The sequence below is a fragment of the Solanum verrucosum genome, unplaced genomic scaffold (assembly GCF_900185275.1).
Source record: "Solanum verrucosum unplaced genomic scaffold, falcon-dt-bn FXZP01000275.1, whole genome shotgun sequence".
Taxonomy (NCBI): domain Eukaryota; kingdom Viridiplantae; phylum Streptophyta; class Magnoliopsida; order Solanales; family Solanaceae; genus Solanum; species Solanum verrucosum.
Genome location: NW_026020738.1, coordinates 806,148 through 830,789, shown reverse-complemented (window position 1 = coordinate 830,789; position 24,642 = coordinate 806,148). Strand labels below are relative to the sequence as shown.

The 24,642-nt window shown below is 33.3% G+C and overlaps 2 protein-coding genes across 3 annotated transcripts; one reads left to right on the top strand and one right to left on the bottom strand.

The window, feature by feature from the left end:
- Window positions 1-236: 236 nt before the first annotated feature.
- On the bottom strand, window positions 237-12,978 carry LOC125812693 (crossover junction endonuclease EME1B). Its single transcript, XM_049492183.1, has 13 exons — window positions 12,589-12,978; window positions 12,042-12,185; window positions 10,174-10,329; window positions 9,993-10,063; window positions 8,619-8,801; window positions 8,383-8,536; window positions 8,173-8,282; window positions 6,228-6,403; window positions 4,973-5,036; window positions 4,616-4,734; window positions 2,124-2,213; window positions 1,251-1,365; window positions 237-513 (listed from the first exon to the last, which is right to left on the bottom strand). The coding sequence occupies exons 1-13, from the start codon at window positions 12,917-12,919 to the stop codon at window positions 331-333; spliced, it is 1,896 nt and encodes a 631-aa protein (XP_049348140.1). The 5' UTR covers window positions 12,920-12,978; the 3' UTR covers window positions 237-330.
- A 6,984-nt stretch (window positions 12,979-19,962) lies between these two features.
- On the top strand, window positions 19,963-24,434 carry LOC125812696 (UDP-rhamnose/UDP-galactose transporter 4). Of its 2 annotated transcripts, none has more exons than XM_049492189.1 (6): window positions 19,963-19,984; window positions 21,862-22,068; window positions 22,664-22,848; window positions 22,935-23,135; window positions 23,339-23,500; window positions 23,881-24,434. In XM_049492189.1, exons 2-6 carry the CDS (start codon window positions 21,924-21,926, stop codon window positions 24,199-24,201), a joined length of 1,014 nt encoding a protein of 337 aa, XP_049348146.1. In that variant the 5' UTR covers window positions 19,963-19,984; window positions 21,862-21,923; the 3' UTR covers window positions 24,202-24,434. The 2 variants fall into 2 exon arrangements, with proteins under 2 accessions (XP_049348146.1, XP_049348145.1); XM_049492188.1 differs by having other exon boundaries at window positions 19,978-20,240.
- The last annotated feature ends 208 nt before the right edge of the window (window positions 24,435-24,642 follow it).

Genomic DNA, 24,642 nt, shown 5'->3' with positions numbered 1-24,642 from the left:
GATGCAAATAACCTACTTGATATGAAGCATATACATAACACCCATAGTTTTGGATCACTTAGAGCTGATAAGCATGTTACAATGCTAAGTAATATTATAGATCATTGAGCTCAAGTCGATCGCCAAATGGTTGAGGCAATAGGACTAACAACATGGAGATTCCAAGTCCAAACCCCAATAACAAAAAATGGTGTGAGTCGATCTGCTCCAGTCTTGGTAGACGGGATTACCTTGGACACATGTGCCTGTGGGTCAGACAAGATGTCCGTTGAATTAGTCGATGTGTGCACAAATTAGGCAAACACCACCAATGTCACAAAAGATTATAGATCATTCAGCAGAATGTTGACTGAAGAAATCAGCTCCACACTCTATGTCATCTGTCTTGCTGCTTCCAGATTGAGCCATCAATATTCTGTAGACTCTCTTTGAACAAATCTCTCCCAATCTTCTATCATCTGACACCATCCCTTCCACTTTCAAATCTTTCAGCAGAAATTCTTTCTCATGCACCTGAAAGTTTTTCAAGAGTGAAAATATGTTAAGAGGAACTCGTTTTATCCCCCCAAAGGATCAACATAATTACAACATGAAATGTATCAACATCCGACCTTCCATTCATTGTTTTTTGCTTAGACTAGATAAGTACAACGAAGCAAGTGGAATTGAATTGTATGAACTGAGATGTTACCGTAACATTTCAATTTTTAGTATAATCTAGCTCTTGTTTGAACTGAATCATATGAATGGCACCTTCCATGACAGTATCCTCATTAACAAGAATGAATGACATTTACCAGAGAATATAGCTCCACAAAGTAGTTTGCCCTCTAGTAAATGACATTTCTTAAGCATACACTCCTCAGTGCTCTCAGATGAACTGAACATAATCCTAATCTAATGTAAGTTTCTGAAGAAATATTAACCTTCCTTAGAAATGTCTTCATATTATCCAACATCTTAAGTTGAATACACTGGTGAAAGGGAGAGGAATAGTGTAACAAGACCACTGCATCACTACCTTTTCTCTCCCTTAGCCACTGTTGATAGCCAGAATCCTAGTTAGCTAGAAGTTGGACTTGCAGATTGTAGCAAGTATTTGCAGTGACACTGGAAGGAAGTATCGTTCTTGATAATATCTACCCATACATACAAGGCCGTAAAAGTAAAATAGTGAACCAGAAGTCACAACATGATATCAGTAAATGAGAAACCTTTTCCAAGGAGATGGAGGAAATTTTATTGCTTACCGATTTACTTGGATCCATGTAAACACGCAAAAGAGATTTCATTGTGGGATATTTATTCCATATGGCAATGGCAAATCGTGGCTGAACCTTTGGAATAGCTACCAATGCTTTCAACCTGCAAGAGACAACAAATCCAACAATAACGCAATAGCCACCACTACCCTAGGCATCGAAGGTGGGAAAATGGGTAAACGCTTGTAAAAGTGGGTAAGCTTTTAAAGTTAAGTGATAAAGTAGCTTACTTTTACTATTAAACACACAATTAACCATTTTGAAACTAAGATCAAGTAGAATCCTCATAGTAAGGTAGAAACTAGCCAAGACAGAACTAGCTAAATTGGGATCATAACTCAAACATCCTCGTTGGAGTCAAATGGAGCAGGAGAAGACCGTACAATTCAGCAGTAAAGGATGGATATCTATCTAAGTCGATCAGGAATGGTGATAAAATAAGTATATAGAAAAACAGAAAAATGAGACTTAAGTAAAGATAGAGATACAACAAAAAAACTAGCAGATTTTTACTAGACTAACTTGGAAAATGTTCCGCACATATAACTATGTTCTTGCTTGGTTCAATAAGCTCTAAAAGATTAATGAAAGAGCTTAGCAACATGACGACAATTCACTTAAGAGGGTTTCTCAAGGCAGTATAGGTTTTAATGAAACCAAAAAGGTAAAAAAATAAGGAAGATTCATTATTATTCAACCAAAAAAAGGTTCTTATTAAGAGAACAGTTGAGGCCAAGATAGTGGGTGATTCACAGCCTCGAGAGTTCACCAGAAAACTTATACAGCTTTTGTACATTACACATGTTTATGGATATTGAGAAAATTTAAACTTCTAAAATGGATAACAGCACAAGCACTTACCATGGGCTCTTTTTTATCTGGTTCTTGTCAACGCAACCCTTGGGAATAAGAGAACCATTTGCATTAACAGATAGTCTTGTTAACTTGTTTCTGTGGAAAACCAAGAACATCTTAGCAATGACATATGAAACCATAAACAGTAAGAAAACGTTAACTTCTTTATCATCTCTATTTAATCTAGGCAGTTGGTCCAGATAACGGAAGTCCTGAGACATCTGCATATTGAAATGTCTCAAGCATCACATCTCATTTGAACCAAGAGCAGAAAGGACATAAACGACTTTTTCTATTCAACCGAATATAGTACTCTCTCTGGCCACATTCCACTAGCAGTGGAGGATCAGTCCCTAGGAAATGAACCAGGACTTGATACTCTTTCATTATAATCTTCAAAAGCATTTTGCTTTGATAAGACATAATATTGCATTCCTTATCCAGGTGTTACTAATATAAGTATATCTATTTCACATTTTACCCCACATAAAATAACATATTGATGCCCACATAAATTATACCACCACTAATAATACAGAGTTTATCGCTGAACCAACTGTTGCAATAGCTATTGCACAGTTGTAAACAGGAAAACCAAATGTTTTATTAGTTATCCAGGAACATATGTAATGTGGAGTTTCATTTTTGCAGACTAAATGTTAAAATGAGTATCATGTTGCAAACTAAATGTTAAAATAAGTAATCCATAATTTTATGTCAGGTTTATTTTTCCTCAGGCGTCCAGCCACCAAAATAATTATGGTGCCATTATTTCTGAGTTTTTCATTTGCTCACTTACATGTCTTATGAATGTGAAACGGTCTATTACCATTTGGCACTGCATTTGTTTAATACTGAATGTCACTGGATATTTAATTGAACTGTATACAACTACAACTCAATCAAAAACTTGTTAGCATAATACCTCGGGACCCCCTGAACTTGGCACCACTTATTCGGTGCACACTTAAACTATTTATTTGTCCTAATTAACCCTCTATACTTGGCTATTTGGTAGTCTTCACCCCCGTGGACAACCTCAATCCAGGGAGGAGGTGTAATGCGCTCGCTGCCATGTGTATATTTTTTGTCCACGTGGTATTGTTAATAATAAGATATATATTTTACCTTTTAAATTCATTAACTTTTCAAAAGTAAATAAGCAGAAACCAATTCTTGTTTTCAATGAACTACTTCCTCTCTTCACTTTTACTTGTCCACTATTCCCAAAAATAGATTTTCACTTTTGTTTGTCACTTTTAACATATTAAGAGAAGACAATTATTTTTTTTTCATGTTTTACCCTTAACATTAATTACTTATTCCCCAAATCATTTTCCAAGATCTTATACTAAACATCAATTAATAGGGGTAGTGTGGTAAAATAACAATGTCAATCATTGTTTTCTTAATGGGTGTGTCAAGTTCAAATGTGACAAGTAAAAGTGAAAGGAGGGAGTACAAGCTTGGCATTGTTGAATGAAATCATCGTACCACCTGCCCACTCATCCGAAAAGGAAAGGAAAAAATGTGACCAACTGTTTTCCTCCTGAAAGCAGCATACTCACTCCGTTCACTTTTACTTGTCCAATTTGGACGTTGTACACCCCTTACGAAACAATGATTAACAGAAGTATCGACTATCATTCCACAATACCCATATTAATTGATGTTTAGTCTTAGAAGGTGTTTGGATTGGCTTAAAAGTTGGTCAAACCTACTTTTAAGTCAGTTTTTGACTTCTAAAAGTGTTTGACAAATATAAAAAATAACTTAAAATAAGTCAAAAATGACTTAAAATCTATGATGCTCGGACTCTTCAAAAATGTCTACGGGTGCATGTCAGATTCTCCAAAAGTAGTGTATTTTTGAAGAATCCGACACGGGAGCGGCAATGTAAATGAAGACTCTGCACAACTTAGCTTAAAATAAGTTAGGAAGTGTTTGGCAATGTCAAAATGACTTAAAGCAAGTTTAAAATGACTTAAAATAAGTCAAAAACCAAAAGTAGGTCTCCCCCTACTTTTTATTTTTTGACTTAAAGTCATTTCATTTTGACTTTTTATTTTTGACTTAAAAGCTACTTTTTTTAAGTCAAACCAAATGAGCTCTTAAGGTTTAGGGAAATGATTTAGATAAGTAATTAATGTTAAGGTTAAGACATGGAAAAAAATGTGTATTTTTGTCTTGATATGCTATATGCTAACAGTGACAAGTAAAAATGAAAATTTATTTTTAGTATAATGGACAGCTAAAAGTGAATGAAGGGAGTAATAAACAAGAGATCCAATCTTTCCTAATTAAGAAGTTTAGTAGACAAAACGTAGTAGTATACAAAACTCCACAAATTCATAATTCAGTTGGTATTAATCAATAAACTAGCCCAATTTTTTTTATTTCAAATTACTACAAGCCTGACACATCGATATTATATAGATCGTCGCATGCATGGCAATTGTCCAAAAATACGAATTCACTGAAATATAACTATGACATACCTAAACTGACAAGAAGCTAAGCTGCAAGTCAGCCCAGCTACATGTTCAGCTAATTCAGCTTCATCGACACAGTGCCTAGAATGCACCTTAACAAAGTTAATTGTTAATTTTGACAGAACCTGCCAAAGAAAAGAGGAATTCAATACCCAAGGAATAGCACCAGAATTTCAAGCTTACACGAATAAGATACTTAATTATTTCCAATAATCTATGTTGCTCGGAATCTTCAAAAATGTCGACGGTTGCATGCTGGATACTCAGAAAGTAGTGTATTTTGAAGAATCTGACAGTGTGGTAACAAATTTGGAGAGTCCGAGCAACATAGCCAATAATTACGAGAATCAGTGTTGCAACAACCTCCTCTATAAGTGGTCGTTTCCAACCAGTATGATTGGCAGGGTCCTTGTATTGTCCTTGTTCCCTATCAGCAATGGCAGTAACAGTTGTAAGATACTGTAGAAAATTAAATATATTTCTGTTGTCTTAAGCATCTTGAAGCCTTGACCAGTTGTTTCTTTGAGCTATACATGAAATTCATTCGGTTGAACATAGAGGATTTGGAACAGAAGAAGTGCTTAGACTTGCCAAAATACGATGACAAAAGTAAATATATTCACAAGCCAACCTTTGAGGGGCACACAGAATTCCACCAACAAAAAAGAAAATAAATATATGCCCAATATTAGAATGCTCTATGTTACATGGATTCCATTACAAGTATCAAATATGCTATGTATGACAATTACGTTCTGTAATCAGCAAATAATTTGTGTATTAAGAAGGATTATGATATACACATATCCAGGTCATAGCAACTCAACAAGCTCATGTACCAGAGGAGTTGTCTAACAAATCAAATTTGAACTGCTGCATTTCTCTGTATACTTCTAGAATATAGCAAATAAAAATAAAATTACAGTTCGAATTATTTCAACTAATTTTTTATACCCTGGCTTCAACTAATAAACTAACATGCTGCTACTTTTTCTTACAACCGAGAAATCCCCGAGGGACTCTGCTACTTATTCTTTCTTTCTTGAAAAAAGAACAATTTAATACTAAGCACATGGTCTGAAAGCATAACAATAGAAAACCACAAGAAACCTAGAAGGTGAATTGTCATTGTACTTGATACAATTTGCACCTCAAAGCTTTCATTCCATCTTACTTAACATTCAATAAAAAAAAAATAATTAACAACTAACTGTTAAATTCATGATCTGTGACAACTTGATTTCATCTCTCTAGCATGTCACACACGAACAGAAGAACATTGAAAAAGAAAAGGCACCTATAACAGAAAGTTCTATAAATGGAGAACAGATGTAGTCAACAATCCAATGGTCAAATTCAGGATCTTCTGTCATACATGAAGAAAAAAAGGTTGAAAAAGAAAATTATGGCAACAACAGAGGTCTACAAATGGAGAACAGAGAAGATATATTTGTGTGTGTGTATACATAGCAGAAAAAGAAACACATTCAAGAGAAAATAAATTAACAAACTTAACAATAACAACAACTACACCTCAATCCCAAGCTAGTCAGAAAATTTAATGAACTTAAAGTGAAAAAGAGTTGAGATGAAGGACAAAAATGAAGTTACCGTCAACCTTTTGTTGATATATGCCAAAAGCTTGTTTGTGAGATAACAAACTGTATGAAGAGGATAAAGGCGTTGGACACGGGAAACATGACTCAGCAATGATTTGCTATTCACAAGGTTGCAAAACTCTTCGGCCTCAAATATGAATAATACATATGGAACATCGATAACTTCAGATGAGATCTGCACAAAAGTAATGAATCTAATGACCTCAATAAATTGTAAAAGCTAGAAAGAATAGCTACGCTTAGCTTTAGAGAACCAATTCAAAAACTTGATACTGTAGCAGCACAAACATACACATTGCCATCATACACAAGACAAGTAAAAAGCTCAAAAGAATGAAATCAGAGACCAGCAAGACAAACTTTTGCATAGTACAAGAAAAACAATTTGGCACAGTTTTCAAAACCTTCACCAGCTCTCTTTCAAAGCCCAAATGGACATTCGATAATATTATTTCGTGTTACTGTTGAATTATGTAATCACCTCATTGAAAAACTCAATTATTAGAGCAGGGACATTTTTTACTTGTACAGGTCCCCATCCTACACCTACTTACATGCAAGCTTGATTCTTTTACTTGGCCTAGTATATGAAAAAATGACATTTGCCTTCAACTCTGACACTATTTTTTGTTAAATAAGGTGAAGTAACAAGTTGCTCTTATACCATTTTCCATGAGATCACCTCATTTAAAAACTTTAATTGCTAGACACAGGTGATAACAGTGAAAGGAAACTTCAATATTTCAAAAATATGGAAGAAGTTACAGATATCATGTAAAAAAGTAAGAGACATTAACTTATACTACTTTATTATCAGATATTATTATAATTACTTCCTTCTTTTTTTTTTTTTTTTTTTGGGGGGGGGGGGGGCATCATACTAATAGAGTGTTGAACTAAAGAATGAGGACAAGTCCTTCCCCCACAAGTAAGTTCTTTGAAATAAAGGGGCCGCCATGACTTATTTATATTGTTTTGATACTTAAACGTTGAACTAAAGTTACTAAGTACCTTGGTTGATATGAGACTTATAGTATGTTTTAGAATTTCTTATGGTATCAGGTGATTGCCATAGTATTATTGTGTTAAAACTAAATGAATAGTAGAGGATATCACTTATATTGGTGCATTTTCAGCTTACCGAGGACATGACCTTAGATAGGAGGGTATGGAGATCGCAGATAAAGAGTAGAAGGTTAGTAGGTACTTAAGAGTGGTCCTATTACAAGCTTACGCTTGTATTTTCTTATTCGTTATCATTTGTGGTTTACTGTGTTTAGGTGATCGCACCTTGTTGCTGTTGTTGCTAGGATTCCTTGCATATAGTTGTTACTGCTTTGCTGTTTGTTGTCATGTTTCTCCCCACCACCTGTTTTTTTTCGTTTTATTACTGCTTTGATTTGCTTGAGCCGAGGGTCTTTTGGAAACAACCTCTCTACCTTGGAGAGGTAGTGGTAAGGATTGCGTACACTACACTCTACCCTCCCCAGACCCCACTTGGTGGAATTTCACTTCACTGGGTATGTTGTTGTTGGTATAGTGGAACGTAATTCAGTTTCGACATGGAAATATGGACATCCCTAGAAGCAAGGGAAACTCTGTCCAGTTTTTTAGAACCCCGGAGAGGCTTGCGTTGGTGTCTTACCCCTTAATGGTCTGTCCCCACCCTAGATTGGGTTGTGACAACTAACACCCAAATATTACCATCAGGAAAAAAAAAAAAAAAAAACTTTGCAAAGATAATTGACATCCAAATGGATATAGCACAAAAATGCATATATATATTAGCACTAAATATAGTCAATTATGCATCTATTATTCTACTGAAAGTTAAATGGGTACAGTAGTTATGTATATGACATTAGAAACAACAATTAAAAGTGGCCAAGTAGCTTAAGATGATAGGCTAACTGAAATTTGCCAAATTTCTGAAGAATAAGTTACCTTAGATAGTTCCTCTGGGACACTCATTGACCACACAATAGACTTTTCAATTGGATTTGATTTAATTTGGTAGGAAAGACCTTTCTCCGCAAGCCTTGTTAGCAAATGGCCTGACTTGGTAACATTGCCATGTAAGACAGACGTTTATATGCAATAAAGGACACATGGAATGGTGTGGGAAAGAAACAAGCAGAGAAATAAAAAATCTACCTCCAATTGAACCTAGTTCCACCACTTTAGTGTCAATTTGAGCTACAATAGACTTATGTGCGAACTTTCCCTTTTCCCACTTCTGCTTTTCCTTTTCTAGCTTTTTCTGCTCAGCAGCTTCAGCCTTTTCGGCTGCCTTTTGCAATTTCTCTTGCTGAATTATGAATATACATTAGATTATATTCCATAATTACTTAACCTCCTCCAAATAAATAGGCTTTTGTAGGAAGGCTTACCTCTTTCTGATATCTCTTTTCTTCCTTTAGGCGTAGCTGTTCTTCCTTTGACATCCTCATTTTCCCAGTTGCTGCATCCCCGCTGCTTTTGTTACTTCTATTGCCTTTACCTTTGATTTTTGGTCTTGAGACCTCATCGTTTGGCTCCAAGGAATCATTTTCTTCATCAGGATGATCATGGTCCTGTAAGCAAATTGCACCAAAAAAATTTACATAGAGACGAGCCCTTTTGAGAATTTAGAAAAGCTCTAGAGTCTAGACAAAGATACAAACATTAAGAACATGTCTTAAGCCCTATCCTTCACGCTAACTATTTAGGCACATCTGTGAATACACTTACAATCTTCAAATGCCTTTCCAATTTGACAGAATATGCACTCAAGAGTTCTGGACATGAATCAGCTCTCCAGGGTGCACAGATCTCTAATTCAGATTGAAATATTCTTACCCTTCTGATAAAATAAGAAACCCCTAGAGGTTCAAACCATTTTAAAACAGTTTGGATATTCACAATGTATGAGTAGGTGTATTAAAATGAAATGAGTGGTTCACGAACCAAACTCACTCTGCTAATTTAAGCACAACTTGAGTTCATTTATTTAGTACAAACTCAGTTTAGTCAGACCATTTGACTAAATGTTGTTCATGAGTAATTTCTTCCATATTTTCTTTGGAAAAAGATAAATAGTTGAGCACTTAGGGTTTCCGTTTTCCACCTCAGTTCCTCAATGCTGAACAGCTCTAAGCCTCCTTCTCACTACCTTCTCTCACCTCTTTTTCAAAGTTTCTCCTTTACCTCTCCCCATCAGTAATTTTTCCTGTCTTTAGGTATTGCCTAAATCAGGCTTCTCCTTCTCTTTTTCTCCAGTCCAATCTAAGCCGCACCTTCTCATTGCTATGGTTGTCTGCCAATTATACTTTTCTTCCAAAACCTTTTAACTCATTTTTGAAATCTCGCTTTACTCAGTACTTCTTTGAGTGAACCCTGAGAAATGAGATCAATTTAATAGCATGATCGAGAGTGAATTTGATTGGAACTGATAAGAAACTTCGCGAAGGGTTAAAAACAGTTAAGTGTGTTCTTAATTTAAGCTCGACTTCAAGTTTTTTCTTGCGAATCCAGAAGCGACCGTAAGTGAGCAGTGCTGAAATTGAATATTCACAACTCTGTCTAGCTCACTTGTTCACATTCCAATCTACAGGAGTATGTAGTTCCACTCCCATATTCATCCTGATAAAAGCTGGCTTTTCTTTGAGTGGCACACATGCACAAGATGAGGGGTGCTGTGGGGGGGAGGGGGGCGGGCCTATTGTTATGCAAACAAATTAGAAAATGTTGAAAAAATAACTAAAACTTGAACCAGGCAAACACACCAGAGAAGGACCGGCTTCAGTCGAATTTTGATGAGAAACATCCTCTGGCATTCGCATAAAATTGTCAATACCTGTTCAACAGTTTTTCGTCTCAGTTGAATAGCCTAACAGTTAATTTCAGTCAATGGAAAATTTGATTCTATAATCGTATTAACTAGTAGATTAAACAGCAGTAGCTTACCAAGAGAAAAGGTGGACCCGAAAGGTCTGGGGCTCCATTCTGTCTCCTTAACAACTGCCTCCGTGGAACAAACTTTCTCCTCCTCCTTCCAGGTACCATGATAACCACTATTCTCGGATTCATTATCAGACTCCAAACAAATTACTCCATCAATTCCTGAGTTAAAACAGCCCATTGTGCAAGGAAAGGTGCAAACAAAACTCTGAGGCTAAACGGCAATTTATTTTCATAAGTAGTAAAATAAAGTAGTATTATGCCAAGAAAATAGGAAAACCAGAATAGACCACCAAATGAGAAGAATATGCAAGTATGTCAAAGCTAGGTTGTCATTTTCTTATTTGTACATATAAACCTAGATTGATAAACTAATGTACCCATAATCTTTGGGTTAACAAATACTATAAGGACTAAAATATCTCTTTAACCATCCCTTTTTTGCATCAGAGAAACATGTAATGAGGAGTACGCCTAACTAGCTCAAAGTGTTATGGCTGACCTTGAATGAGGCACACGAAGAGCAAACAAAACAAGTGAATCATGTTGAACTGATACTAGAATCTGCCATTGCAGAAAATAACTGAATAATCAAACACAACTCATAGGAGCAGGCAGGGTGATGCAGCACGAAGAGCAAACAAAACATCCACTCATCCAGGTTATAAAAGTATTACAGAAGTATCCTAGTAGTAGTTCAACATGATGTATGTCCGGGGGAAAGGAAAACACACTAAAAGGGCAGCCCGGTGAGCGAAAGATCCCGCGTTCACACAGGGATTGAGGAAGGGCTGCAGCCCAAGAGGGAGCGAAGTAGGCAGCCTACCCTGATGCCAGTATCTGATTCCACAGCTCGAACCCGTAACCTATACGTCACACTGAGACAACTTTACTGTTGCCCAAGGCTCTCATTTGGAAAGACAAACACACTGCACAGAGAAAATGGGTTTGATTCCAGAAGGCAAAATGTGACCGGAATATGGTGCACTAATTTTCTGGCTCATTCTAGTAACAGACCAAAGATATTGTAAATGCAATTCATGTTCTTTGTACAGTTAACTAGTAAAGTTAAAGAAGCAAAATCATATAAGAATCATTAAAGAAGGGCCTGGAAATGATTCATTTAAATACTTATATGAAAGCTTAAGCTTCAACTTGCCGTTGTACCGTCTAGAAGACAAAGCAACTGTAATTGCATGCTAGATCAACAAAAGCAACATTCGAACTTCTGGAGATGAATGATGATGATGGAAAACAATTAATTTATTCTAAAAACAGTGATCATCAAATAAAGAATGTGTCAGGAAACTGAAGTGATCGACCTATAATGTTAACTAATGACAGAAGGAATAAATAATAGATAAATACTATTCCCTCTGTTTGAATATATGCTTGTGCTCCGCACTGCTTTCCTATTGTTGTCGTGTTTTTCTTCACTGTCGTTTTTTTCTTTCCATTACTACTTTGATTTTCTTCACTTGAGCCGAGGGTCTTTCCTAAACAGTCTCTCTACCCCCAAGAGATAGAGGTAAGGTTTGCGTACACTCTACCCTCCTCCTTAGACCCACTTTGTGGGATTCCACTGGGTATGTTGTTGTTTTTGTTGTACTATTCCCTCCATCTCAATTTATATGAAAGAGTTTGACTAGGCACGAGTTTAAGAGAAAAAGAAAGAAATTTTAAACTGTGGTCTAAAACAAGTCATCAAAAATTGTGGGCTATAAATCATCTCATTAAGGATAAAATGAGAAAGTTGAAGTTGAATTGCTATTAGATATAGAAAGATGTCATTTTTTTGACATAATAATAACTATGATGTCTCAAAACTTGACATTTGGTTGAAAACTTCAAACTAGACATGTTTAAAGGCTTACCGCCATCTTTGTTGTGGTCTATAATTGAAGAAGAGCAATTCTGCGAAACAGCATTAGCTTTAGTGCATCTGACTATTGGAACACTATATTTTGAAAGCTCTGATGCCGGGGTTTCAGCAACCATGGATGGGGTCAAATCAAGACCTGAAGAAGAGAAAAAAATTGTCAACATTTGTTTTCCCCTTTCTTCTTTTTTATTGTCCAAACTTGCATGTATTCGACATTGTTTTCTGAATTATCAGACCAAAAACAAATCAAGCTAAATCTCAAGTGGAAATGTCCCCAGCATTGTTGTGTTTTTGCATAATTCTTAAATAACAGCTTGGATTCCGACTAACCCATAATCCATAGCCAAACAAAAGCACTTAAATAATCAAAGAATGAAATAGTAAAGGTCCAAATGTTGTATATTTCATATTGATTTCTAAGAAATGAGACATCATCTACAGTAAAAAAGACTAACACGCGTAAACCAAACTGTGTGATTTCAGACTAATTTCTGAAAAATCACTCAAATTTAAACAATGATAAAGAAATATGAACTCACATGAAGACTTAGGGTCCGAAATTGAAGAGGAACCCAATGAGCATCTAACAAAGGAGACTTCAGGTTTGGATAAATCAGACATGGGAGTATCAGCCACGAAGGAAGGAGTGGACTTTGAAGGCCTAAACGGCGTCTCATCATCATCTTCGATTACCAGAACTGTGGGGTTCCAATTATTAGACTTTTCGGTTCTTTGCTTCTTTTTGAATGGAATTGTCAGCGGCGTCGATAGATCAATGGTGTCATTCTGCTTGACGGAGTAACCATATCCGCCGTTGCCACCGTCGTCTTCGTCATCGGAGAGAATGTCGACGGAGATCGGCTGAGACATTTTGAGAAATTCGAATTTGAAGGGTCGAGGGTTTTAAGCTTCAGCGTTAGGGCGGGAAAGGAAATAGGCAATGCCAAAGGAGTTGTGTGATTTGGGGGTTCAAAATCGAACCATAATTATAGTTAATGCTTTATTGATATCGAATAGATTATTTAATTTTTTTATCGGGTAAATTGTTAATTCATTAAGAATTGCATTTACATATTTTCTATCTATCTATTTGATCGCTACAACAAAGTAAAACAAAAAAAAAAGAAGATAAACATTAAAGTGGAGCGTGTATGAATAAATTATCATATGAATATTGTAAAGAAAAAGAAAAATATCTATAAGATGAATTGTATTGCTTAGTCCAAATCAAATAATGCACACATATATGTAAATAATATTTTCATTTTGACTTAACTCAACAATTGATATCAAATTTGACGAGATGAGTATGGAGATGACTAAATGATGATAAGTATATGGTTTGCTTTACTACTTTTTATCATATCAAGGTAACTTGAAAGATGCACTGGCATATGAAGTAGTTAGCTATGGACTTTGGTGTCTATAAATATTCTATCATATAGGTATTAACCATTGTCTACATACATAGAATTATTTAATTTGAGGAGTGGAACATAGTTTGAGGAGAGTGGGGATGTACGAACAAGGTTCCATATTAGTAGTTAAAAACAAGAAGAAGCTATGTGTGTTCGGTTTGAAGGAAATTGTTTTATGTGGAATTTTCTTGCTTAAAATAAGTGATTTTCTAGTGTTTATTAAGTAAAACAAAACATATTATATCAAAAATAGCTATATTTAATCTAGGCAAACACTACCGAGTGAACATGAGGAGCGAGGGTGTGTTGTGAACTAAATTGTCTATACAAGGGTCTATGGGCTAGAAGGAGTGAATGAGACTGATCTAGTTGGAATTATTGGGCAAATTGAAATGTTGATGAATTTTATTTGATATTTAGGTCCAATTACTAATTAATTAAATAGGACTTGGAGTTAAACGTAAGAATTTATGCATATTATGATGTTCACTATTCTCTCTCATCCCAATTTTGTATTAGTTAAACTCTCACCTCCTTTAATTTCTTCTTATCGATCGATTCCCCTATATGTTATTTCTATTGCAATTTTCTTGTAATTATATTTAGTAGTTGTAATACTACAAGTCAGTTTCCTTGTGTGTAGATTTGTCAAAAAGGGTCCGCTCAATTCCATTCAATCCAAGTCTCGCGGGTCAAGAAATTTGATGGGTTAGGACAGGCAGGCCCTTTATTTGGAAGGACCTGAAAATGCTCAATCCAATCTAACCTTAGAAGGGTCACGGGTTGGGGAGGGTTAGCCCTTATTTTTTTTCCTTTTCTTTTCTTTTTAATCGTAAAATTCTATAACATCAAGAAAATCAAAAGATTTTCAAATCACTTATGGCAAACAATGGTATTGTTTCAATAACACTAGCAAAATATCTAGTGTGATTAGCATGTATCTAGGATACTAGAAACGTGAAATACATGTATTTCGAGATACATGTATCTGGACACACCAAAATCTGATAAGATACGTAGTATTACAACATAACTTGCATCTAATTAATTAGCTCATACACTAGTGAGATTTATGTAAGTTATCCTTAAATAAATAGTTTTGGCTCATGGACCGACCCAATCAAGGCTCAAGGGCGAAAGACTTAAATGGATTGGACTTATAAACCTTAGTTTTAAATGAGCTTGAAAAATCATATCTCAACCCTACCTCAATAACGGGTTAGATTGGACCGGCCCCAATGACAAAGCCCATTCTGACGGCTCTACTTGTGTGTATGAACAGGTTATCGAATTTGTTTCAGTGTCAAATGATGAAGGTGGGAGCTATCATCGGCTATAGAACTGAGTACGTTGGAGAATGGAAAAAAGTGGAACACTACATTATTTTTCTGCTTTTGTAAGGGATGTTATTTACTTCATTTTTAAAAAATTATTTTCTCATAAAAAATATTTTAAAAGAAATTCGATCAATCAAACATGAAAATTTAAAATATTTTCTTTTCCTTCGTATCAAACCTACATAAAGTGATTCATGAAAAAATCTTTTTTGCTTCCTAGTTCCTAAACATATATCTATACAAATATATGGAATATCTTTTTTTGTTTAAAAAATTATTCGATGCAGTTTCAGTTATTGTTCCTCATTAAACATCATATTGTTTAATATTATTATTACAGAAATAGTAAATATTTTAAAATAAGTTGAGCAGAATAAAAATAAGATTTCTTGTCCACTTTTAATTACAACAAAAGAAAATGGTCATAATCTCTTATAATTAAAAATGAGATATCTCCTTAAACATAAAGCTAAAAAATAAATTTATAAAAGACTAGAAAATTATTTTTTCCGAATAAAGGAATTACATGTACGTTTAATTATATTTGTTTCAATAGTATTGTTCATTCATTCAACATGAAGAGAGAATTAGAGAGTTGACTTCTTAAACCTTTAATATCCTTCTCTTTAGCCATAAGCAAAATATAGTATAGTTAATTAAGCACGTCTATCTATTCTTTTCATGCATTTATTTATTTTTAATAATTAGGAATATTATATTTTTTTTGACCGTCATGAAGTGGAGGTGGTGTTTTTTTAATATAAAAGTTTATAATAATAATAATAATAATAACGTTATGTTCACTTTAAATTTAAAAAGATCAATCAAACATCGTTTGGAGGCAAAACTTGGGGAAAGATTAATTAGACGGAATATGACATAATTGTAATCTACTTAGGATCTGATTTTATGTAGTGAGATTTTTTTGAGGTTAAGGATTAAAATAGAAAATTGATAAATATTTGAGTGGTGCTATTTTTCTTATCAGTATTATTTTTATACGTTTTTACTATTTTATTTTTCAATTTTTTTTTCTCATTAACTTCGGGTGTCATATTATTTGTTGTTATTATAAGTTCATGGACTTTTCACGAGAATATAACCAACATGATCTTTAATGTATGGGCAATGCTTTATTTTGGTCCTTAATGTATTTCATTTGATTTAATAAGTCATTAATGTATAATAAATGTGTTTATTTTAGTCCTTAATATATTTCACTTGATTGAAATAATCCTTAATATATGACAAAAATTGTTCATATTGATCCTTTACCGTAAAACTAATAGATTTATTTTTTAAAAAGTGTTCTGGTTCTTTTCCTTAATGTATGAATTATAAAGTTATGTATATACTACCTTTAGTAAACTCCACTCTAGCTAACTCATTTTTAATTATATTGTTATGTTATTTTTATTTGGTCAACATATATACTATGCATCAATTAATATAATAAAAAATACTATCATCATCACAATAGTTGACCGTCATAGTGATCCATATTAATTTGGTCATTACGTAAAAACAGACGATACATAGTGTAGGGATATATATATATATATATATAAATCATACTATAAAATGCGTGTTAAAATATTCCATAAAACTTTCATGTTAATTGCTAAGGGAAATTAAGCAAATACTCAATAAAAGCAAATTAATTATAAACATATATCTCTTTACATTCATACCCCACTAAATAATTATAATATATATTCCTAACTAATTTCGTTTAACTGATAGTGTGATGTTAAATTAGTATCATATATTGTATTGATATTATTAAGGCTGATAATTTCATTTTATTGACAGTAAATCATTTTCTGCATATGCATATATAGCCGTCTAGCTATTATTTTTAATATTTCTTGTTATCTATTATTCTTGTGTTTTTCTTTGAATGTTGTCTTTTGCAATTGGTGTTAGGGAAAATGGTCAAAAAAATATTAATGTACTATTCAAAATATAAGTAAATTTGTCTATTTCTTTTGTTAAAATTTTGATGTAGTAATATGCAATTAAAGATATGATATCTAAGTCTGATTCAATCCTAAAAGTTAGTTTGTGCCATATAAGTATATTATCAGTGTATTCTTCAATCAATGTGAGACTCTAACTCACTCTAATATAATATTATGATCGTCATAAAAGTTAAAAGTCTATTTTTTATTGACTCCTCTCAAAGTTCTAATCCAAGGACAACAAAAATCATAGTTGAAAGTTGGAGAGTAATTAAAGAGTTTTACCCTTTCTTCTCGAAGAAATTAGGGATGTAGAGTCTAATCATTTTAAGTTACAGTTTGCAAAAAAGGCAACGATGAGACGATTTGTTATAAATAAAAGTATTAATGAACCATAAGTGAATTCATAGACAAACAGCCAATTAAATTTTTAAGGACAATAATTACACTATCAAAGTCAATTTTAAATTTTTTGCAATTTTTTTTAAACATTAGCATGATGAACCCCACATTTTCCACCTTAAATAGTTAATAAATTTTATTTAAAAAAAGGTAGACCATTTCGTAAAAAAACAAAGTAGGGAAACGGTAACTCTTTAATAAAGTATTTGGGACACAAATGTTGACATTTTAACTAATGCTCAGAAATTATTTTTATATTTGAAAGCCATACTATAGTCTATATTATTTTACTTTTTTCCTCAAAGTTTGGAGAAACAAATATCAAAATAGGAAAAGGAAAAAAGGATTGGAGAAACAAGTATGTATGCTTCTATCGGTGGTACAGTAAATAGGATTGCTCCTTCCTTAATTAGAGGTCTCGGATTCGAGTCTTGAGTATGAAAAAATATTTAATAGAAAGCGTTATCCTTGAACGAAACCCTAGCGATTCTGAATTAGTCGAACTTTAATGCAGGTATCGAATACCAGATGGGAAACCAAAGAAAGAAGTATGTATACTCCTTTCTTCTTTTCTTTTGCCTTTTGTTGGTTAAGGAGGGTGGGGGGGGGGGGGGGAGGGTAATTTTTCGATATTATGATTTTTGTCAAATAACAAGTTTTCCTTCTTTATTTTTTATAAAATACTCGTGTGCCTGAAAGTCTTTGATGATAATATAAATTAAGATTTTTATCATGATTACAATTTTAGAGAGACGCGAAAGCAAAAGTTATATATGGTATCATTTTTGTAATTGAATAATCATTAATGAAAATTGTCTTTATATTTGACGGTGGTATTTTCAATGATTCCTATCTTATTGACGACACTTTATGTTTTTATTAGGCATAAAATACATATAGACATCTTAATTTGGCCTTATGAATTATGACAACTAAATACTCAAACTTACGGATGTATATCTAGACACCTCGATTCGTCTCTGTTGTGTCAGTTTAACACTTTAATCTATACAAAATGATTGTCTAGACACGTTCAAAAGTTTACTTACCATATTAGTATCTATTGTTCACGAGATACCATAAAAGCGAATTGAAGTATATATATGTTTTTAAAGTTAAAATATTTAGCTACTAGGTCAAGGGCCGGACATGAAATTCCTATGTAAACATAAAATAAATAAAAGAAGATGCATATGATCCAAAAAAGAACATCAATTGCATTGAGAAAAGGACATGAAATTGTATCAATTTAATAGTGCAAACTTATAAAATGACAGCATATTTTTTTGTAGTTATCATAAATCAAATAATTAAGATGTTGCCAACCATGAGCAAAAATAAATAAAAATGGGCATCACCTCATTGTCTTTCATGTTCCTATTTTTAACTATGACAATGACTTCAATGGTTGTCATTTGCCCTTTTCTCAAACCTCTCAAACAACGGTATAGTGGTGAATTCAGAATTTAAATGTGATCGACTTTAAATTAAAGAATGTATATTATTGAATAGATGTAACGTATATATAGTAGTAAATTAAAAAATCTTGATAAAGAAATTTAAGAAAATATATGTCTAAATTCTTAATTTTTTTAATTTTCCAAAATATGTCGATAAATATAATGAATCATTCACGTGCAAGCCTCCTATTAGGAGCTTGGTATGTCAAACGCTAGAAAAACCTCACCCTCTATTTCATTTTCTTGCCTATTTAACCGCACGAAAGAACATGAAGACATAAAAAGAAAAGGTCCTATTCGATCCAGAATATAAAGAATAAAATGATAATGGGGATTTGAATATTCTTTCAATGAAACCTTCGAAGAAAGACAGGTTTTAATTAATTCAACTTGTTTATTTGATTGAAATGATGACATTTGTTCATATTATTACAAGACACTTGGAGTTGAAAATTAAAGAAATAATTAATTGACCACTTTGAATAAAAATAGAATCTTCGAAGAATAACAGCACTACTTGAATAATTCATTGGGAGACTAAGTCAATTTTAATCTCAATTATCACAACATTATAAAACTTAGTTAGAAAAAAAAAGATAAATTAAGAAAATCACTTGTATGCTTAATGATTAATTATTTCTCAATTAAGATAAAACTTAGTTAACATTTCCTCAAGGTAAAACTTGAGAATGGAAAAAATAAATACACGTTTTATATTTGTAAGTGAATTACTTTATATAAATCTAAATTAATCGAATGAAGGTAATGATAAAACAAAAAAAAATGGTAATATAATAACTACTATTGATTGGGAAAAAAAAGAGAGTAGAATTTTGTACTACATACTGAATTGACAACTTTAACCTCAATTAATTCCAAACTAATAAAATTATTGTTTTCACATACTAAAATAATAGTATAATTGAACTAGAATAAGATAAAAATATCAAGATGGATATGTAATGTGTCAGTTTTATTAATTTTTTAAAGAAGAAAAATAGATTAATTTATATTATTTTCAGATCAGAAAAAAAGCTCAAAACACCAAGAGGAATCTGTACTATTATTTTAATTGATTAATTAATTTACGAGATAAATAAAATAATAATATTTTAAATTCTCAGATCTCTAAAATGCTTAAATTCACATTCTAACTCAAAAATAAATTTAGGAAAAGAAATCATTTTATTAATAAATATTAATTTCAGTTTTATAGAAATTTTAGTCTATAAATAATATATAAAAATAAATTTTCTAGTCAAAGTCAATTCGATTTGCAATTTTATAAATATAAAAACTATTTCAGTTTATAAATAAAATATTTTCCGAATCCACTAAAGGGAGGCGCAGACAGAAAGTAAAAATGCAACTCTTTGCTTGGTCTATGTTTTACTTAATAGTGCAAAAGATCCAAACTTTATCCATTGCTTACCAAATTTTTTTTTTTTTTTTTTTTTTTTTTTTTTATGTATTTATATACACATTCATGATTCAACCATTTACATATAATAAACTCTTTTTGCATTTTGTCTAAAAACTTTGCAAGGGAGCAGCTTCTGTTCTTGTTTCTCTTTTTGGCGCTTCTTTTTTGGGATTCATTTGGAAGGAAGTATGTATACTTTGTTGTTCTGTTTCTTGAATTTGAATTGTGGGTTTCTTTCCTTTTTGTGTTTTATTTGTTGGTTTGTGATTTCTTGGATGTTGGATTTTGTGTATGTGTGGGGGTGGGGTGGGGTTTTTCTTGGAAGTTCGGATTTTTGGGGGTTTTACTCTTAAATGTTTAGTTTATGATTAGTTGGATGTTGAGTTTGAGGTGTTCTCATTAGTTGGCTTTTGATTTTCTTGAAGTTTGGATTTTTGGGTTTTTTTCTCCATCAATGGTTAGGGAAGTTTATGAGTAGTGGGATGTTGGGTTTGTGGGGGTGGGGTTCTTATTAGTTGGTTTTTTATTTTCTTGAAATTTGAATTTTTGGGTTTTTTTCTTTTGTGATTTCATGGATTTTGGAATTGTGTGGTTCTTTCTTTTTGGTGGGGTTGTTTTCAATAGTTAGTTTTTGATTTGCTTGGAATTTAGATTCTTGAGTTACTATTTTTTAGCATTTGATTCTTGGATTTGGAATGGATTCTTCAGGAATTTGTGTTATGCGATCCTTTAGGAGTATTAAAGTGTTTGTTTTTGTGAAGATCTCTTATGTTTGATTGATTTTGCTATGTTAAATGTTGGATTGGGATGTATATGTTGAAGAAATGGAATGAAGTGTGTGAATCCTTGTGTATTTCACTGGAGATTTCATAGTGGCGGTTGATTTCTGATTTTAAGTTCTTTTTCTTATAGCTCCACTAATGTGCCATAATGACAAACTTTCTGATCTGTAATGTACTAGTTAGTTCATACCATCATTTCACACGCGCGTGTGAGAGATGATCAGCTAATGATGAGTTTCACCCTTCACCTAACATGGAGTATATTCAAATTTGAATCTGTATTCTCTTGTGGATTCAATTAAGCATCATGTATACATATCTCCAACAATTGATAGTATTTCCTCTCATAATGAACTCCTCTCTAGAATCATTTTTCATGCTTAAATATTTCATTGGATCTACATCTGTGGAAAATGTAATAGCTTATAGATCGTGATTTTGTTTTGTCTTAGTTATCTCGTCTTGATTTTTGATTGTCAAAATCGTGGGTTTGACTATAGTTCGTTGGAAGGACGTAACTGATTTTGAATATCATGGTTGGACTATTAAATTTTATGGTGGTTGGGATTTCATCAAGAGACAGATATATACTTTCCTTTATGAATAATTTTTAAACTAAACTTGTCCCTTTTAAAATAAATTGCGGAAGGGATAACAAGTGTCATCATTTTCTGAAAGTTAACTACTTTTGGCACTAATTGAACTCTAGCATGTTGCAGTGTAGCTTTGAAAATTGATCTAGCATATATTCCCCGCTTTCTCATTTGTGCTTGTTTGTCTTTTTGTCTAGTGATTTATACGTAGCTATGAAATTGGGTTTGATTAGTTCTCCTTGTGTGTTCTATTTGTTTCCCTTAGCTATCCCTCCTTTAATTGACATCCTTTATTAATATGAAACATTAAAATCTTCTTGGTTAGCCAATATAATCACTAGAAAGGATCATAAGTTTTGTACAAGGATCATAACTCGTGGTTTTGTTACATTCTGTTAGAACTTCTTGTTCATTTGTTTGATGTGTTTTTATGCAGAGGAAGCTTGATTCTTGGTGATTATTCTGAAGGGAAAACATCACAATTTTTCTATGCTTTAGATGCGGCCAAAGAAAATGTCCATGGCTGTCAAGGATGAGAATAAAATGGCTGTTGATGTGGCAGCATGGGCATTCAATATTGTCACTTCAGTTGGAATTATTATTGTTAATAAAGCCTTAATGGCTACATATGGTTTCAGCTTTGGTAAGTTATGACACTTGTCCTGAAGGTTTATATTTTCCATTTTTTTGGGGAATTTATCTTACTGAATTTACTATCTATTGCATCTGCTCGTGTTAAATGGTCGTCGGTGCATGTTTTGTTTGTGTATGTTTCAATGAGGGTCAATTTTTTGGTTCGGCTGATCATGGATTTTGAAGTCTAAGCACTTTGAAAGAAATCTTACTTATTGAAAAAGATGATTTCAAAGACATCTAATTAATCTTGCTTCTAAGGCAAATCTATGCATAAAGTAGGCTGCTTTTCTGGAAACTATGTACGCATTAACTTTTTTGAGACCAAGAAAATGTATAAGCCGTCTAGGCGAACTATTTTAAATGAATTTTCTCTTTCTAATCCTCGGGAGAAGCTGCCATTGCCTCCCTGTACTTCAATATCTAGTTTTAAAGATATGGTGTTAATGGATTAAGATAAGTCTTTGAGCTTGCCTTAGGAGCATAGTTTCTTCTTCTTAGAAAAACATGGTTTCTTGCTAATCATTTGTAAGCTTTTAGAATGAAATAGCTTGATATTTTTTATGTTATCCTGACTTTGTCTTATTATTCCGTCCAATTTGCAGCGACAACCTTAACTGGGATGCATTTTGCTACAACGACATTAATGGTGTTTTTTCTTAAATGGCTTGGGCATATCCAGAATTCCCAACTTCCGTGGTCTGAACGATTGAAATTTGTTTTGTTTGCAAACTTCTCTATTGTTGGAATGAACGTGAGTTTAATGTGGAACTCTGTCGGATTTTATCAGGTAAGTGTGAAGAATCATCAGACATTTATGCTCTACTTGTCTTGAATTTTGATCTCACATCTCTTTTCCTCTTGAACTCTCATCAGATTGCAAAGCTAAGTATGATACCAGTGTCGTGCTTTTTGGAAATTGTGCTGGATAACGTGCGATACTCGAGAGACACCAAATTAAGCATTTTGGTTGTCCTACTAGGTGTTGCAATCTGTACTGTTACTGATGTAAGTGTAAATACAAAGGGTTTTGTTGCTGCCTTCATCGCGGTCTGGAGCACTGCCTTGCAGCAATATGTAAGTTCTTGATACGAATCTGTGGTATGACTTCGCATATGTCAACATGTAAAACCAGATTTTCTGGTGTATTTGCAACCTGCTTTTGTATATCTGGTCTTAATCAATTGCATTTACTGTCAAGTTAACGTTTTAATTTTCTATGTCCTCTATATGTTCCACTGACTTATTATTGTGGCTGATGTTTCTTCCTTCCAATGCAGTATGTACATTATCTTCAGCGTAAATATTCACTGGGATCATTCAACCTGTTGGCGCATACTGCACCAATACAGGCTACATCCCTGCTGTTACTGGGGCCCTTTTGTGACTACTGGTTGACTGATAAGAGGGTCGACGCATATAACTATACCTCATTATCACTTGTAAGTACATCAAAGTCCTCTTTACTTGACATAAAGGAAGTACACGGTATATCATGGTCACGTAATACAATTCGCTTGAGTTTCTCATGCACTTTGAAAGGATAACGTTTCACCATATAAGATGTGATATTTCTGTTTAGTAATTTTTGTGCTACCACAGTGAGGATTATATGTTAGAGTTCAATTACCAACTTTCTACTGGTCATGTACGCATTTCTTAAAATGTTGCTTATCTTGGCTTAAGATGTTAGACAGCTAGGTGTGCATCTTTAAGCATTTAAAGGTTGAGACTAGTACATACTAGACTCAATTGTATTTCGCCTTTGATCCTACTAGTTTGCGATTATAATAGTTTGGATGTGTTTTTTTTCTTATTGCAGTTTTTCATCGTCCTATCATGTACGATAGCAATAGGGACGAATCTCAGCCAATTCATCTGCATTGGAAGATTTACAGCAGTGACATTTCAAGTGCTTGGTCATATGAAGACCATTCTTGTCCTGATTTTGGGTTTCCTCTTCTTTGGTAAAGAGGGACTCAATCTACACGTTGTCTTTGGAATGGGTGTGGCCATCGTTGGCATGATTTGGTATGGTAACGCTTCCTCACAACCTGGTGGGAAAGAGCGGATACCACCCCCCACTGTTGTCAAACCTGAAAAACACATGTTACTACCAACAGAACTCGACGAGAAAGTATAGGGAGTCATCTCTCCGAGAAATCGAAGCAGAGTAATTGACAATTTCATACTGCCATATAGTCATTTTAGTTCAACCATATGATCTTTATATTTCACAGTCTGAATCTTTCATGTTCTATAACAGTGAGATTTTCTTTTGTTTTCCCTAATTTTATGTTGAAATTCATATGTTAAAGACTGCAAAGATGGTGACATTTGATAAAATTATTTTATGAAGCAATGTAGCTTTGATCTTCCCTCTTGTTCATTTTTATATTTAGTCATTTTAATAAAGGTTTTAAGTAGGGTAAAAGATCACAAGTGGCATTCTGGTGGGATGCAAAAATCGAGCATCATGCGAAAGCTAATAATTGCAAACAGAAAAAAAATTATACTACAAGAAACGTAATCTTATTACATATTTTAGTCAGTTGGCCTACATATGAAAAGCCATTGCGGATGA

Excerpts from the sequence above, each read along its gene's own strand:
- LOC125812693 (XM_049492183.1), bottom strand. The coding sequence starts at position 12,919 with ATGTCTCAGCCGATCTCCGTCGACATTCTCTCCGATGACGAAGACGAC. Across the intron at positions 8,802-9,992 it reads CTGAAGCCGGTCCTTCTCTG|GACCATGATCATCCTGATGA; the intron begins GTGTGTTTGCCT and ends ATTTGCTTACAG. Across the intron at positions 4,735-4,972 it reads AACGACCACTTATAGAGGAG|GTTCTGTCAAAATTAACAAT; the intron begins GTTGTTGCAACA and ends TTTCTTTGGCAG.
- LOC125812696 (XM_049492189.1), top strand. The coding sequence starts at position 21,924 with ATGCGGCCAAAGAAAATGTCCATGGCTGTCAAGGATGAGAATAAAATG. Across the intron at positions 22,849-22,934 it reads ACTCTGTCGGATTTTATCAG|ATTGCAAAGCTAAGTATGAT; the intron begins GTAAGTGTGAAG and ends AACTCTCATCAG. Across the intron at positions 23,136-23,338 it reads GCACTGCCTTGCAGCAATAT|TATGTACATTATCTTCAGCG; the intron begins GTAAGTTCTTGA and ends CTTCCAATGCAG.